At 41.9% G+C, this 15,494-nt stretch overlaps 1 protein-coding gene across 1 annotated transcript in view; it reads right to left on the reverse strand.

Moving 5' to 3' along the window:
- Positions 1-15,494, reverse strand: part of USP39 (ubiquitin specific peptidase 39) — a 32,898-nt gene that overhangs the window by 14,089 nt on the left and 3,315 nt on the right. Inside the window, exons 3-9 of the mRNA XM_055327068.1 lie at positions 13,353-13,447; positions 12,053-12,189; positions 10,244-10,396; positions 4,192-4,417; positions 2,834-2,911; positions 1,103-1,170; positions 433-621 (exon numbers count right to left, since the gene is read on the reverse strand). Coding sequence (XP_055183043.1) covers positions 433-621; positions 1,103-1,170; positions 2,834-2,911; positions 4,192-4,417; positions 10,244-10,396; positions 12,053-12,189; positions 13,353-13,447 — 946 coding nt within the window. The remainder of the gene's footprint in view (positions 1-432; positions 622-1,102; positions 1,171-2,833; positions 2,912-4,191; positions 4,418-10,243; positions 10,397-12,052; positions 12,190-13,352; positions 13,448-15,494) is intronic.

Consider the following 15,494-nt stretch of genomic DNA (forward strand, 5'->3'; position numbering starts at 1 on the left):
TGGATTAAAGGAACATAAGAGAAGGATAAGAAAGGGCACAGCAAATCAAGTTAAGAGTTGGGATAATCCACTAGAAACAGCATGGAGTCTGGGAGCCTCAATACAGGGTAATACGTTTTATGATAAATGCATTCCACACACATGGTGACCTCAAAGTATAAAAAGAAACTGGGGGCAGCCTGGGTGGCTCATCGGTTTAGCGCTGCCTTCAGCCCGGGGCCTGATCCTAGAGACCCGGGATCGTGCCCCACATAGGGCTCCCAGCATGGAGCCTGCTTCTCCCTCTGCCTGTGTCTCTGCCTCTCTCTCTCTCATGAATAAATAAATAAAAATAATTTTTAAAATGTTTAAAAAATAAATAAAAAATAAAAAGAAACTGAAAAAAATCAACCGAGAAAGGGGCATCAGCAGGCAGCTGTGCAAATGGGCTACCTTCTCAGTGATACCGTTGAACTTGGCCAGGATGTTGAAGAGCGGCACCTGAGGGATAATGAGCTGCTCTTTCTCATCCTTGTAGAGGGGAGCAGTAGGGAGATCGAGTGTCAGGTACATGAAGGTGGACTCCACCATTGTCTCCTGGTATTCATCATTATGCAGCAGTTGCTCTTTTTCTTCTGCTGGCTAGAAATGAAGGAGAAGATAAAGGAGGGAAGGAGAATAAGCAGTAGAGACCATCACACGAAAAGAAAACGTTTTTGTTACGTTTACTTCCTTTTGTTTGTAAGTGAATGAAAAGGGTACCCAAGAGATTGCGCATTTCATGGGCAGCACCACCTGGTTAGGGTAATGCAAAAACCGATGGACTTCCATCTCCAAAGACATTTAACTTAAATATCGGACTTTTTAAAATATTTCCAAATGGTTTAGAAAGCTCATCTGACCTTTCTGAAAAACCACACCAGCACCACCCAGTGGCTAACTTCCAAACTTAATGAACACACCGGTGTGACAGGAATCTAAGGAACTGTCACTTGGGCAGGGTTGTATAGAACCTCATCCTGGGGCAACGGGCCTTGATAGCTCTCTAAGACTCTCTTTGTCAACCCTAAATCCTCTCAGGCAAGATAAATCAGGCCAAGAGTCAGGTTGAGGTTCAACTCACCAGATCAGGATGAGGAAGCTTTTTAGTGAAGATCCTCATAGACCCCTGGAAAACATCAGTCACAATAGCTGTACAAATGGGAATCAAAATGCAAATTCTGTCAGGTTGGAAAGCATTTCCAAAATATAGTCCTAACTTCTAAATTTATGAAATAAACCAGCATCTTCTAGCATAAGACCTAAAGCTCTCACTAAACACAGAAGTACCTATGTAACATATACCACCATGGTACCTTACATTATTTGTGCAAGTAATTATTTTATGTCTGTCTTCTCCACAAGATGCCCCTTGACCCTCCAGCACAGGGTCTGGCCCATAAGAGAAAAATTAAGTGTGTTTGAAATGAATGAATGATTTATAAGGCCTAGAGACTTATCACAAAAAAATTCATAAGCAAAATAAGACAGATCCAAAGAATGTCCCATAACCATACGCTGTATGCAAAGGAAGACAGGAGTCCACCTTGCGCTAGACATAAAAGAAATGCAGAGGGGATCCCTGGGTGGCTTAGCAGTTTAGCAACTGCCTTCGGCCCAGAGCATGGTCCTGGAGTCCCGGGATCGAGTCCCCCATCGGGCTCCCTGCGTGGAGCCTGCTTCTCCCTCTGCCTGTGTCTCTGCCTCTCTCTCTCTGTCTCTCTCCTGAATAAATAAATAAAATCTTTAAAAATAAATAAATAAATAAATGAATGAATGAATGAGTGAATGAATGAATGAATGAATGAATGAATAAATAAATAAATAAATAAATAAATAATAAAAGAAATGCAGACTAAGGGACAGGATAGAGAAGAGAACCAAAGCAATGAGAGAGAAACAACAACAGGGTTCTAGAATCCTGATAGGACACATGTTACAGAATTCATCAGAGGATGTGCACAGGCTGAAGACATCCAGCAGAGGTGGCACGGCAACCTAGTAGAAAGAACGCCAGCCCACAATTCCACATCAATATAAACATCAACACCAGCAGAACCGAAAAAAGGACAAGAAAAAAACTGCATTAGGTCTCCAAAACTATTCATCTAGCTCAGCAGTCTCTAAGCTAACGGTTAATTTTGGCATTCATGGAAACCATCTAGTTGTAATGCCAACATGGATATTAAGGATAGAGGACTTGAAGACTGAGAATCTTTTTGGAAGACAGCCTCATTTCTCCAAGTACAGGCTCAGGGGGAGGAACTAGCTTTTACTCTGCTTTACCAATTTAGAAGCCACACAAACAGCTCAGTGAGCCCTCCTCACATTAACTGTTGCACTACCAGACTACCAGTTGACAAAATGCTGCCAGCCCCTCAGCATAGAACTGGATCAGGATTTCTAGAGCGCAATTGTATCCATTTCCATGTATTAACTAAGCATGCCATCAGATAATAACCATATCCTAATTTTTTTAAATGGAGAGGAGCCTGTTCAGGAATAAAGCTTAGTTCACGTGTACATAGACACTACCCTGACACAAAAAAATAAACAGTTAAGAAAAGGATGGGAAGTTGCAAAGTGCCGTAAAAACAAGCAAACAGGGATCCCTGGGTGGCTCAGCGTTGAGCGTCTGCCTTTGACTCAGGGCATGATCCTGGGATCAAGTCCCGCATCAGGTTCCCTGCATGAAGACTGCTTCTCCCTCTGCCTATGTCTCTGCCTCTCTCTTTCTCGTGAATAAATGAATAAAATCTTAAAAAAAAAAAAAAAAGTAAACAGAAAAGAGCTCTTACAAAAGAAAATGACTTACTCTTCTTTTTCTTCTTTGTACCCCCCAGAGCTGAGTGCAGAGCATTCAGAAACCAGGACAGGAAGTCAACTCCATCCCCTGGAAAAGAAGGAAGGGTGGGACACGTCAAAGCTGGCAATTAGTATAACACAAACCATGCACTGGCTGGCATGATGTCACATTCCTGGTTTTCCTTTCCTTCTAAGCCTCACCATTCCTTCCCCTGGCTGCCTCTTCTATTTGGTCAGTAAATGCTGGCACTCCTCAAGGTCAAGCTCTTAGTCTTCCAGTCTTCACTCTCTCCTTGGGCTCTCTGACCCAACTAGTACCTTCGATTATCATCTCTACTTCGAACTTGTATCTCGCCACCCACCAAAAGCCAGTATTAAATTTCCCCTCTAAATCACTCCTCAGCCTGAATCATGTTTTTAAAACTTAAGTCTGATGTCACATCTTGGCCTAAAGGCCTTCACTAACTCCCCACTGTTGTCAGGGTATAACCCAAGCTCCTCTTTATGGCACCTAAACCGGATGATCTAGTCCCTCCCTCCCACCTCAGCTCTCACACTGTCCCCTGGACTCTAGGCACCTGGCTACTGGCAGCCTTCCATCTGTTCCAGGCATGTCCACGCTGTTGGAAGCATCCTCGCTACCTGGAATGCCCAGCCCTGACCTATCTCCACTGTGCCTAGAACTCAGCTAGCTCTTCCTCCACTCTGACCCCGGCCAACTTCCCAGGTGCCCAGCTGGGACTCCTTGCTTCATGCCCCCTCCCAAAGCATACTTCACTTCATCTATCATAGCACTTACACCCTTGAGTCAGCTTTTTACACAACTATCTTCCCCACTAGAATAGGAGCTCCTGGAAGAAAAAAACTGTGCAGCTTATCCCTGTTGCTCTAAAACCTACTAGCAGCACGAAAGGATGGTGAATAAACAGACACGAGGCAAGAGGATGCTGTATGAGATCCAGGTGCTAAGAGCTACAGAGTGTCCTCTCTACTCACATGGCAATAACTAGTTGTACTTAGGAGGGATGAAAAGAGTCAAAATAGGTCATTGGAGTATCTAGTCTGCAGAATGACAAAATGAGAAGCAAACATGGCAAGTGCTTCAGGGCTGGTGCCTTTCTCAAAGCCTCCTCATCTTCCCCTCAGCCATACAGTTTAGTTTACCAAATAAGACAGACTTTCTATCCAGATGAAGTCACAGGATTCTGAGCAGGGCAGAATGATGAAAGGAATGAGGAACCCAATCATGCTATCAACTAGAAGCACACCCAGTTACAACAAGGTTCACTTCAAGTGCAAGTAAATTTGCTCATCAAACTGGTTTTGTTGCCCTACCCCATTAGAAAAGATGAAGGACTCGTTCCTTACCTTGCTTGGTGATCTGAAAAGTCTTCTTGCTGCAAAGGACAACAGCCTGAAGCATCTCATGGGGAGAGACATGTGCCTTGAAATTTCGAGGGTTCCAGAGCTTTCTCATCAGCTCTCCAAAACGCTGGACCAACAAGAACATGATATCCCCCGGAGGACGCTTGATGTTCTTATAATTATCTTCTTCCAAGAAGTAGTTCCGTAGAGGAGGAACATTAGACAAAGCCTAGAAGTAGAACACTCCAATTAATCCAGAACCCCCATGCAGGGCCCTGCACACAACCCCGGAAACAAGCTCTTCTACTAGAATTGGGCCTGTGATGGCCCTCAAGAGGCAGAAGGAAATGCTCAGGTTTAAAGTTCATGTTATAGAAACAACTCTGTACTATTTCACATAAAGTCCAGTTCTGTAGACACTTAACTGACATAGACATAATGAAGAAGTTTTGTTACAATTTTAATTTTTTATTTATTTATGATAGTCACAGAGAGAGAGAGAGAGGCAGAGACATAGGCAGAGGGAGAAGCAGGCTCCATGCACCGGGAGCCCGACGTGGGATTCGATCCCGGGTCTCCAGGATCGCGCCCTGGGCCAAAGGCAGGTGCCAAACCGCTGCGCCACCCAGGGATCCCAATTTTAATTTTTTTTTAAGCAATGTCTATTCCCAAAATGGGGCTTGAACTCACAATCCCAAGTCAAGGGTCACATGCTCCACCAACTAAGCCAGCCAGGTGCCCCAAAGAAATAAAAAAAAAAAAAAAAAAAAGTATTTAAGTCCCTATTCACTGACCAACTTTTTTTTTTTTTTTTTAAGATTTTATTCTTAGATGCTTACTGGTTGAGCCACCTAGATGCCCCCACTGATCAGCTTTTTAAAATAATTTCCTTTATTTACTCTAATTAGGCCTGTGACTATCTTTAGATTCATAAGGAATTGAGAGCTAGAAACCTAAATACTCCATTTGGCTAGGGTACAGATTACTACCTGGAGGCCAAAGATCCCACATCTCTTCATTGTACATAAAAATAATATGGGGATGCCCAGGTGGCTCAGTGGTTGAGCACCTGCCTTCAGCTCAGGGCATGATCCTGGAGTCCCAGGATTGAGTCCCACACTGGGCTGCCCAGAGGGAGCCTGCTTCTCCCTCTGCCTATGTCTCTGCCTTTCTCTGTCTCATGAATAAATAAAATCTTTTAAAAAAATAAAATAAAATGAAATATCATGTAAATTATCTTAAAATCGGGTGTTTTTCCCAAATGTGGTATTTACTGAGAGAGTGGTAATAAATATAAACAAAATGAAATAAAAATGAATTCTATAGAAACATGACACAAAATGAACATATACATAAAAGGGACTGATTCTGTTAGGATTGAAATGGTCGGGATCCCTGGGTGGCACAGCGGTTTGGCGCCTGCCTTTGCCCAGGGCGCGATACTGGAGACCCGGGATTGAGTCCCACGTCGGGCTCCTGGTGCATGGAGCCTGCTTCTCCCTCTGCCTATGTCTCTGCCTCTGTGTGTGTGTGTGTGACTATCATAAATAAATAAAAATTAAAAAAAAATAGGATTGAAATGGTCAAAAGATTTAGGAAAACAAAAATACATTTTACCTCATGAGGCAGAACGATCAATACTAGCCATGTGGGTTCAGGAAGAAATACATGCTCACTAGTATGAGCTACAAAACTGGGAGGGAGACCACAGAAGAGACCTTAAATAGACAGAGTCTCCCCACAGTCCCCTCCTAATTGGTTTGTGAATCCTTACCAGTACTGTGCTTACTATGGGCACAACTTTTTTGGCAAGGTAATCCATTTAGAAAGAAGGACAGGTTTCTGCTGGACACAATAAACCCAGGTGTCTTAGCGGAAGACAACTCAGGACAACTCCAGACACAGGGAGTACCGTAACAACAGACATGATCAGGAAAGCCCCTGCAAACTGAGCTCAGCTAAACAAGAACTTCATGCTTAGAGAATAATTACCAAAAAATGAGTTACTATCTAAAGGAAAGCAATCTGGATAAAGTTCGTCCTAGTTCTCAGTTCTCCAAGCTCTGGAGGAAGGCTGCTCAGGGGCAACAATACAAAAAGTAAGTGTCAGAGAGAAACTATTCAGCCTCCAGATGGAGTATTTCATCCATTCAATCCCATTCTAGCAGCAATAATATCACAAAGGGTTTGTTCATCTCCTTATTTTATAAATAAAAACTTCCCATAGGAACTAAAACCCATCACAAAGCCAAGGCTAATGTCAGGCTTCAAATCCTTTGTTCACTTGCAAGTCTTCACAAAGCCATGAAAGACCATAAGAGAAGCAAAGTCTCTCGCTACCTAAGAATTTGACCTTTCCAGGGTCTAAAGCATGACATCAGTCACACACACCAAAACTAACAAAAACTTCATAATTTTTTACCCTAATTCTTTATGCAAAAATACCATAAGCAAAGTTTAAAGCCCTAAGAACTGGAAGGAAATGTTTATAACATATACAATAGGATGCCTGGCTCGCCGGTTGAGCGTTTGTTTTGCCTTCTGCTCAGGGCGTGATCTCAGAGTCCCGGGATCATGTCCCACATCGGGCTCTCTGCATGGAGCCTGCTTCTCCCTCTGCCGTGTCTGTATCTCTGCCTCTCTGTCTCTGTCTCTCTCGCTGTCTCTCATGAATAAATAAATAAAATCTTAAAAAAAAAAAAAATATATATATATATATATATATATATATATATGCTACCAAAAAAAGGCTAATATATATCTCTTAAAGCTCAGTGAAATAAACCACCAATAGAAAAATGAGTACATACATCCCAACATCACATTAAAAAATGTAAACAGGGATCCCTGGGTGGCGCAGTGGTTTAGCGCCTGCCTTTGGCCCAGGGCGCGATCCTGGAGACCCGGGATCGAATCCCACGTCGGGCTCCCGGTGCATGGAGCCTGCTTCTCCCTCTGCCTGTGTCTCTGCCTCTCTCTCTCTCACTGTGTGCCTATCATAAATAAATAAAAATTAAAAAAATAAATAAATAAAAATAAAAATAAAAAATGTAAATAATCAATTTTAGAAGCTAATGAGGAAAGGTACATTAAATGTATCAAAATGGGGAGGAAAGTGTGACAATGCAAGATGAATCCTCTTTTGTGTTGTTGATGGGTATGGGAATTGCTACAAACATCCTATAGCCCAGTCTCCCCACTGTCCCCTCCTATGCCTTAAATACACTAAGACAGAGGTGATGATTAAGCTTTAATGCATCCACAAAATGGATTAAATATAATTATTAAAGATGCTGCACAAGAATACGTACAAGCCTATTTCAGAGGTATCACAGGTTCGGTTTCAAACCATCACAATAAATAATACTACAATAAAGAGAGTCAAATGAACTTTTGGGGTTTCCCAATGCATCCTAAAGGTTATGTTTACACTACACTGTAATCTTTAAGTATGCAATAGCTTCTATCTATAAAAACAACATACAAAAAATTAAAAAATTAAAAAATTAAAACAACATACATACCTTAATTTAAAAATACTTTATTGCTAAAATATGCTAACCATCCGGGCACCTGCGTGGCTCAGTGGGTTAACCATCCTACTCTTGATTTTGGCTCAGGTCAAACCTGAGGATGACCTTAGGATTGACCACAATCCTAAGGTCAAACCTTAGGATTGTGAGACTGAGCCCCATGTCAAGCTCCCCAAGGGGCATGGAGCCTGCTGAGGATTCTGTCTCTTCCCCACCCTCAGTCCCTCCTCTCACCCCACTCATGCTCACACTCTCTCTAACAAAAAAAATTGCTAACCATCACCTGAGCTTTCAGTGAGTCACTCTCTTTTTGCTGGTGGAAGGTCTTGCCTCCATGCTGATGGCTACTGACTGATTAGGTTGCTGAAGGCTAGGGTGACTGTGGCAGTTTATTAAAATAAGGTAACAACTGAATCTTCCTTTCATAAACAATTTCTCTATGGCATGTAATGCTGTTGGATAGCATCCTACCCACAGCACCACTTACAAAATTAGAGTCAATCCTTTACAACCTTGCTACTGCTTCATCAACTAAGTTTATGTAATACTCCAAATCCTTTGTGGTCATTTCCACAATCCTCACAGCATCTTCACCAGTAGATTCCACCTCAAGAAACCACTTTCTTCACTCATTCGTAAGAAACAACTCCTCATTCACTAAAGTTTTATCATGAGATTGCAGCGATGCAAATATAATAAAAAACCTGAAGTACTGCAAGAATTCTCAAACTGTGAGAGTCAAGAAGCGAGCAAATGCTATTGGAAAATTGGTGTTGAAAGATTTCCTCCGGATGCTTGGGCGGCTCAGCAGCTGAGTGTCTGTCTGCCTTCGGCCCAGGGCATGATCCTGGAGTTCCTTGATCAAGTCCCGCATCAGGCTCCCTGCATGGACCCTGCTTCTCCCTCTGCCTGTGTCTCTGCCTCTCTCTCTCTCTGGGTCTATCATGAACAAATAAAATCTTTAAAAAAAGAGATTTCCTCAACACAGGGTTGCCACAAACCTTCAATTTGTAAAAAGAACATCTGAGAGGTATAATAAAGCAAAGTGCAATAAAATGAAGTATCCCAGTAATGATTTCATAATATACCTTTTTCTTAATTTTTTCTTTATTTTAGAGAAAGAAAGAAAGAAAGAGAAAGAGAGAAAGAAAGAAAGAAAGAAAGAAAGAAAGAAAGAAAAGAAAAGAAAAGAAAAAAAAAGAAAAGAAAAGAAAAGAAAAGAAAAGAAAAGAAAAGAAAAGAAAAGAAAGAGTATGTGAGAGCACATGAGCAGGGGGAGGGACAGAGGAAGAGAGAATCTCAAGCACACTCAGCGCTGAGGAGGGAGCCTAAGGCAGGACTCAATCTCACAACCCTGAGATCATGATCTAAGCCAAAATCAAGAATCAGATGCTCAAACAACTGAACCACCCAGATGCCTCTTTCAAAATTTGCTTTTAAACCAGTCCATAATGGACTACTAGAGAAAGGGAAGAATGAAGACTTCACTTTAAACTTTCTATATCTTCTACCCCCAAAAAGATATTTGTTTTTTTAATTAATTTTGGTCAATTAAGCAAAATTATTAATTTTCTTGTGTTTATCAACATTTTCTAACCATCCTACAATGCATAATATTACTCAGTTTGTTTAAAAAAACTTTTTTTGAAGAATTTATTTATTTATTTGACAGAGAATGGGAGAGCACAAGCAGCGGGAGTGGCAGGCAGAGGGAAAGGGAGAAACAGGCTCCTCGCTGAGCAGGGAGACAGATGCAGGGCTCCATTCCAGGACCCAGGGATCATGACCTGAGCCAAAGGCAGATGTTTAACTTACTGAGCCACCCAGGCGCCTCTACATAAACAAACCTTAATTGCAAATAAGACAACTCTGGTTTTCTGCATTCCTCAGTTCAAGCCTTAAGCTTAAGAGCAGGATCAAGACATCAGACAACTAGCACAGGAACATCTGCACTATTTCTCTCACACACACACACACACACACACACACACACACACACACACACACCCCATCTTGCACATATGTTTCTTATTTGGTACTCCCAAGCCATACACACATTCTATCCTTCATTCCTTGAAAACTCCAGAGGCCACTGACTCCAGAGGCTAGAAGAGGCCTCACCATCTGGCAGCAGCCCTTTGAGCTGACACAGAAATGTTCTGTTTGATATAGAACACTCAAGTACAGGGGCACCTCAGTGGCTCAGCTGGTTAAGCGTGGGCCTTCAGCTAAGGTCATGATCCCAGAGACCTGGGATCCAGTCTGGTGTTAGGCTCCCTGCTCAGCCGAAAGTCTCCTTCTTCCTCTGGCCCTCCCTTCTCCCACTCATTCTTTCCCTCTCTCTAATAAATAAATAAAATCTTAAAAAAAAAAAAAAAAGAATAGTCACGTACAGTCCTCAGCAAGACTTGGTGTCTTCAAGAACCATTGATCATAACAGAAGGGAGTCATTTCTTGGCTAAACTTCATGGTATTCCCAGGTTACCTCTCTCCCTCCCCCACTGTTCCCATCCTGATCCTACCTGAAGGACAGCGTTGGCGTAGTCGTTGGCCTTTATGTTATTCAGGCCCACAATACCTGGCAGGTAAGTAGTACCATCATATGCCCGGGAGAGTTTGGCTTGCTTGTCCAAGTTTGCAATCTGCTGCTTTGTGAAAGTGGGCTTCAACACATACTGCAAAGCAAAAGAAAATTCCAAGCTGTTGCAGGACTGCTACAGAGTTCACAAGATCTATCTGAAATAGCAATTTCTGCCAGAAACAAGAAACACTTTGGTTGTGAATGCCTCACCACACACCCAAAGGGCTCCCAACAATAGGTATAAAGGCTGAGGTAATTTGGAACAGGCCCTCTCCACATTATTAATGTAGAAAGGGATCTCTGTGTTTAACCCAAAATCACTGAATCCTAGGTCTTTCCTCAAGCCCCAGGTCTGGCCAACTCCATGATAAATGACTGTCAGAAGCTGGAGGACACTCAAGTTTCTGCAAGCAGCAGGAGGAGGAATCTCACATGGGACTTCACACAGAGCCATTATAGGCCCAGCACAAAAGCAGGAATGCAAACCTGAGATCTCATGAATTCTCTGTGGTTAGAGGGGCAGGAACAGAACCTTCCCCAGTCCCAGAATTACAAGGGTCATTATCTAAAGGGCTGAACAGAGGTCTTCTACTAACTCATTTTAAAACCTTGCATTTATTTGTTTCTCTTTCTCCAAGTATTAGAACTACTTTAACCTCAATTATTAATAGGCCTATAAAACTTATAAAAGCAGCATAAATAATGTTTCAAAACTCTGAACACCAAGCTTTCCTTGAAAATGAACAGAGCAGTCAACATATGTATGTAGACACTTGCTTAAAAGGAAAATAATAATCAACAGTTCCAACATTAATCAAACCCAAGAAGACTTTCCATGCTCTCCACTTAAGTACAGTGACTCTTGGGGCACCTGGATGGCTCAGTGGTTGAGGGTCTGCCTTTGGCCCAGGTTGTGATCCCAGGGTCCTGGGATTGAATCCTGTATCAGGCTCCCCGCAGGGAACCTGCTTCTCCCTCTGCCTAGGTGTCTGGCCCTGTCTCTGTGTCTCTCATGAGTAAGTAAATCTTAAAAATCTTTAAAAAGGAGGGATCCCTGGGTGGCGCAGCGGTTTAGCGCCTGCCTTTGGCCCAGGGCGCGATCCTGGAGACCCGGGATCGAATCCCACGTCGGGCTCCTGGTGCATGGAGCCTGCTTCTCCCTCTGCCTGTGTCTCTGCCTCTCTCTCTCTCTCTGTGACTATCATAAATAAATAAAAATTAAAAAAAAAAAATCTTTAAAAAGGAAAAAAAAAAAATACAGGGACTCTTGGCACAGATCACACACCAGAGCCCGCATATGGGATACACTGGCCATTCTGGCCGCATCGTATCAAAAGTAGCCAGGAGCTGGTATGCAGCTTGATATCCACTGTCCTACACCAGGCCCAATTCATATCCCTATTCCAAAGTGTGAAAGCTTAATATAGTTCACAAAGTAGCCATATTTCTTTAGTCCTAAAGTTAGAAAGTAGCCATATTTCTTTAGTCCTAAAGTTAGAAAATAGCCATATTTCTTTAGTCCTAACTCTCAACATGAAAAGCAGAAATAACAGCTAGGCTACAGATCAGACCACAATTATGAATCCTGACCTTCTTACTAGAGTCTCCCTGGTTCCTCCCAAAGAAAAAGAAGCCCCTCCAAGCCCAAGGGATTGAGATTCTTCCCTAACCTCAGGTGGGGCAGATCCCCAGGAGCCCTGGGATGGCTCCCAAGAGAACTAGTTCCAAATCAACCCTCATGGACACATACTGTGATATCCTCCAGGGAAGAATCGATGATCTCATAGTTGTCTGGAAGGCAGTAAAACTTGAGAGTGTGGAGGTTAAGGAAGACATGATGGCTAAATTGGACACTGTGAATATAGGCATGAGACTTCAAACCTCGGCCTGTAAGGAAGGATGAAAGGCTGTAAGAATAGGACAGATGCCAGAGAGACACAAATCAGATCTGATTTTCCTTTCATAACTTTGTACTGGAACACACTAATACCAGCAAAAACTAAGTACTATACCATTTGGGCAGTGAATCTCTTACATGACCTTGTCCCATCACAAAAAAGAGGAAAAAAGAATAGCACATTAGTACTTTATTCCCTGGATGGCATAAAACATTGGTTAGGGAAACTAATTTCATACACATAAATGTGAAATGTGTGTATGCATGCAGTTATGTATGAGCTAGTTCCACTTTATCTAAAAGTAAGACTACCTACGCATAGATTATGTATAATACATGCACAGACATACATAGATACGCATATATACATGTACAAATACAAATATCCATCATCATTCAGTCCTGCATTTCCAAACACCCACATTCAGGACAATCCTGTACCTATGTAACTTTGTTCAGAATGCCACTCTTTTCTAGAGTCTCTCTACCTTAACCCATTCAATCCTCTATGTCCTACCAGTTCAAGTCCCACATTGACCTCCTCCACGAATTAAACACAAATGCTCCAGCTAATATTGATCTCTACATATTTTAACTCCCATAGTCCTTATCCATACTCACTGTCACACAGTCCAGCAGTAATCCTTATGATCTTATAGTTTGCTTATTGTCTTATGTGTTAACCTTGACTATGAGCTCTTTATAAGAGCAAGGAATGTAGTTTATGTTTCTTTTGAATCCTCCAGCATACTGTACATAGCATGTGCTTGGTCTGAATGAATTGACTAGTTCCAGAAAAGAATAGGATGAAAAAGCCCTCAGAGCAAAAGGATTTTCAAAAAAAAATAAAAAATAAAAAATAAGACATGAGTACAGAAAACATGAGAGATTCAAAAACCCACAGCCTTTAAGACCTCCTACAAAGCCTCAACTAGTTCTTCTTCCCTTTCATACATATACAGGTTCTGACCGAAGAACCTCCTATTGATTTCCTAGGAGTATCCCAATTGCCTGGGAATAAAGATAGATATTCTCAGATGTGACTCCTGGCAGCAGCTTACCTTCTTTAAAAGAAAGTAAAAAACCTCTCTGGAGCAGACCTGTAGCTAGCACTGAAAACTTAGCAAGTTTATAATATACAACATTTACTTACCCTGAAAGTACTTGCCACACACCAGACAGGCATATGCATTGATATGTGAGAGGGAGATGGAACATAGTTTCTCAAAGTCAAAGTCCAGCACACTCCTAAAAGAGCCAAACAAAAGAAGAAAAAAAGAAAAAAAAAAAAACAATTAATAGAGAGAGATGTCTAGGAAAGCCCCCAAGTGAAGCAGCATTGGCTCCACATTCCACAACATCACATAGCATCCTTCAGAGATAGTTCAACGACCATATGTAAACTGTGAGGAACATTATTCCTCCCCTAGACATTTAATATAGCACCCCTACACACCAATTCCCAAAGCAATGTCAAGGTATCTCTACCAGACATACAATGCCAATGACCCTCTTTCTTTTTCTAATTTACAACCAGTAGAAAACGTTCTATTGCAGTTACTTTCTCTGGAGGAAAAGCTAAAAAGTAGGACTAAAGCAACAGGGCCCCAACAACATTCCAAATTAAAAGACTAGGGATGGGGCAGTCCCACTTGCACAGTGGCTTAGCGCCGCCTGCAGCCTGAGGCATGATCTTGGAGACCCGGGATCGAGTCCCATGTAGAGCTCCCTGCATGGAGCCTGCTTCTCCCTCTGCCTGTGTCTCTGCCTCTCTTTCTCTCTGTGTCTCTCATGAATAAATAAAATCTTTTTAAAAAATAAATAAACACTAAATAAATAAATACATACATACATACATACATACATAAATAAAAGACTACAGATGGGGGCACCTGGTTGGCTCAGTCAGTTAAATGTCCCAACTCTTGATTTCAGCTCAGGTCATAATTCAGGGTTGTGAGATCTAACCCCACATAGGCTCTGTGCTGGGTGTGGAACCTGTTCAAGATTCTCTCCCTCTTCCTCTGCCCACCCCCTTCTCTAGGGAAAAAAAAAAAAAGAGAGAGAGAGAGAGAGGCAGTGAAAAGACATCAAGAGTGAACAAATCCTTTTATAAAAGAAAAATCTATTTTTGTCCATAAAAATAAATGGGAAGCCTGAATATTAGAATACCTACAAATAGATGTACTTATCTAACTGCAAAGTAATGTTATATGAGTACATGGCAGGTTAAGGGACAAAAAACTTTTTTTTTTTTGGGGGGGGGGGACAAAAAACTTTTACTTCCACTGAATCCACAGGTGACAAAGAAATTTCTCCTCAAATGTTAACTCTAATTAATTGGTAATGGTCCCAGTAAAGCGGCACTGTCCATTAAAGGAGGCCAACAGCCACAAGTGAATATTTACATTTAAATTTAAAATAATTAGGGACACCTGGGTGGCTTAGCCGGTTGAGCATCTGCCTTTGGCTTAGGGCGTGATCCCCAATACCGAATCGAGTCCTGTATTGGGCTCCTTGCAGGCAGCCTGCTTCTCCCTCTGCCTATGTCTCTGCCCTTCTCTCTGTGTCTCTCTCATGAATAAATAAATTTAAAATCTTTAAAAAAATAAATAGGGGACCCCTGGGTGGCTCAGCGGTTTGGTGCCTGCCTTTGGCCCAGGGCGCGATCCTGGAGTACCAGGATCAAGTCCCGCGTCAGGCTCCCGGCATGGAGCCTGCTTCTCCCTCTGCCTGTTTTTCTGCCTCTGTCTATCATAAATAAATAAATATTTTTTGAAATAAATAAATAAATAAATAAATAAATTCAAGATGATTAAAATTTGAAACTGAGTCCCTCAAGTCATGTTTCTTTTTTTAAATCTTTTTTTTTTTTAAACTTATTTTTTATTTATTTATGATAGACATAGAGAGAGAGAGAGAGGCAGAGACACAGGCAGAGGAGAGGGAGAAGCAGACTCCATGCACCGGGAGCCCGACGTGGGATTCGATCCCGGGTCTCCAGGATCGCGCCCTGGGCCAAAGGCAGGCGCCAAACCGCTGCGCCACCCAGGGATCCCTCAAGTCATGTTTCAAGTCCTCTCTAGCCCTAAATGGCTTGCGCCTGCCACAATAAATAGCCCTTATAAAGAGTCATTTCATTACGGAGAGAAGTTCTTATCTAATCTATATATTAAACAGTACTATCTTAATGCATGAATTTAAAAACATCTTAAGATGCCATCTGGGATTAGAGAAATGAAACAAGGATAAAGTAACTACTTCTGCTTTAGGACATATTTTTATCTGTTTTCTC

The sequence above is a fragment of the Nyctereutes procyonoides genome, unplaced genomic scaffold (genome assembly GCF_905146905.1).
Source record: "Nyctereutes procyonoides isolate TBG_1078 unplaced genomic scaffold, NYPRO_anot_genome, whole genome shotgun sequence".
NCBI classification, from domain to species: Eukaryota; Metazoa; Chordata; class Mammalia; order Carnivora; family Canidae; genus Nyctereutes; species Nyctereutes procyonoides.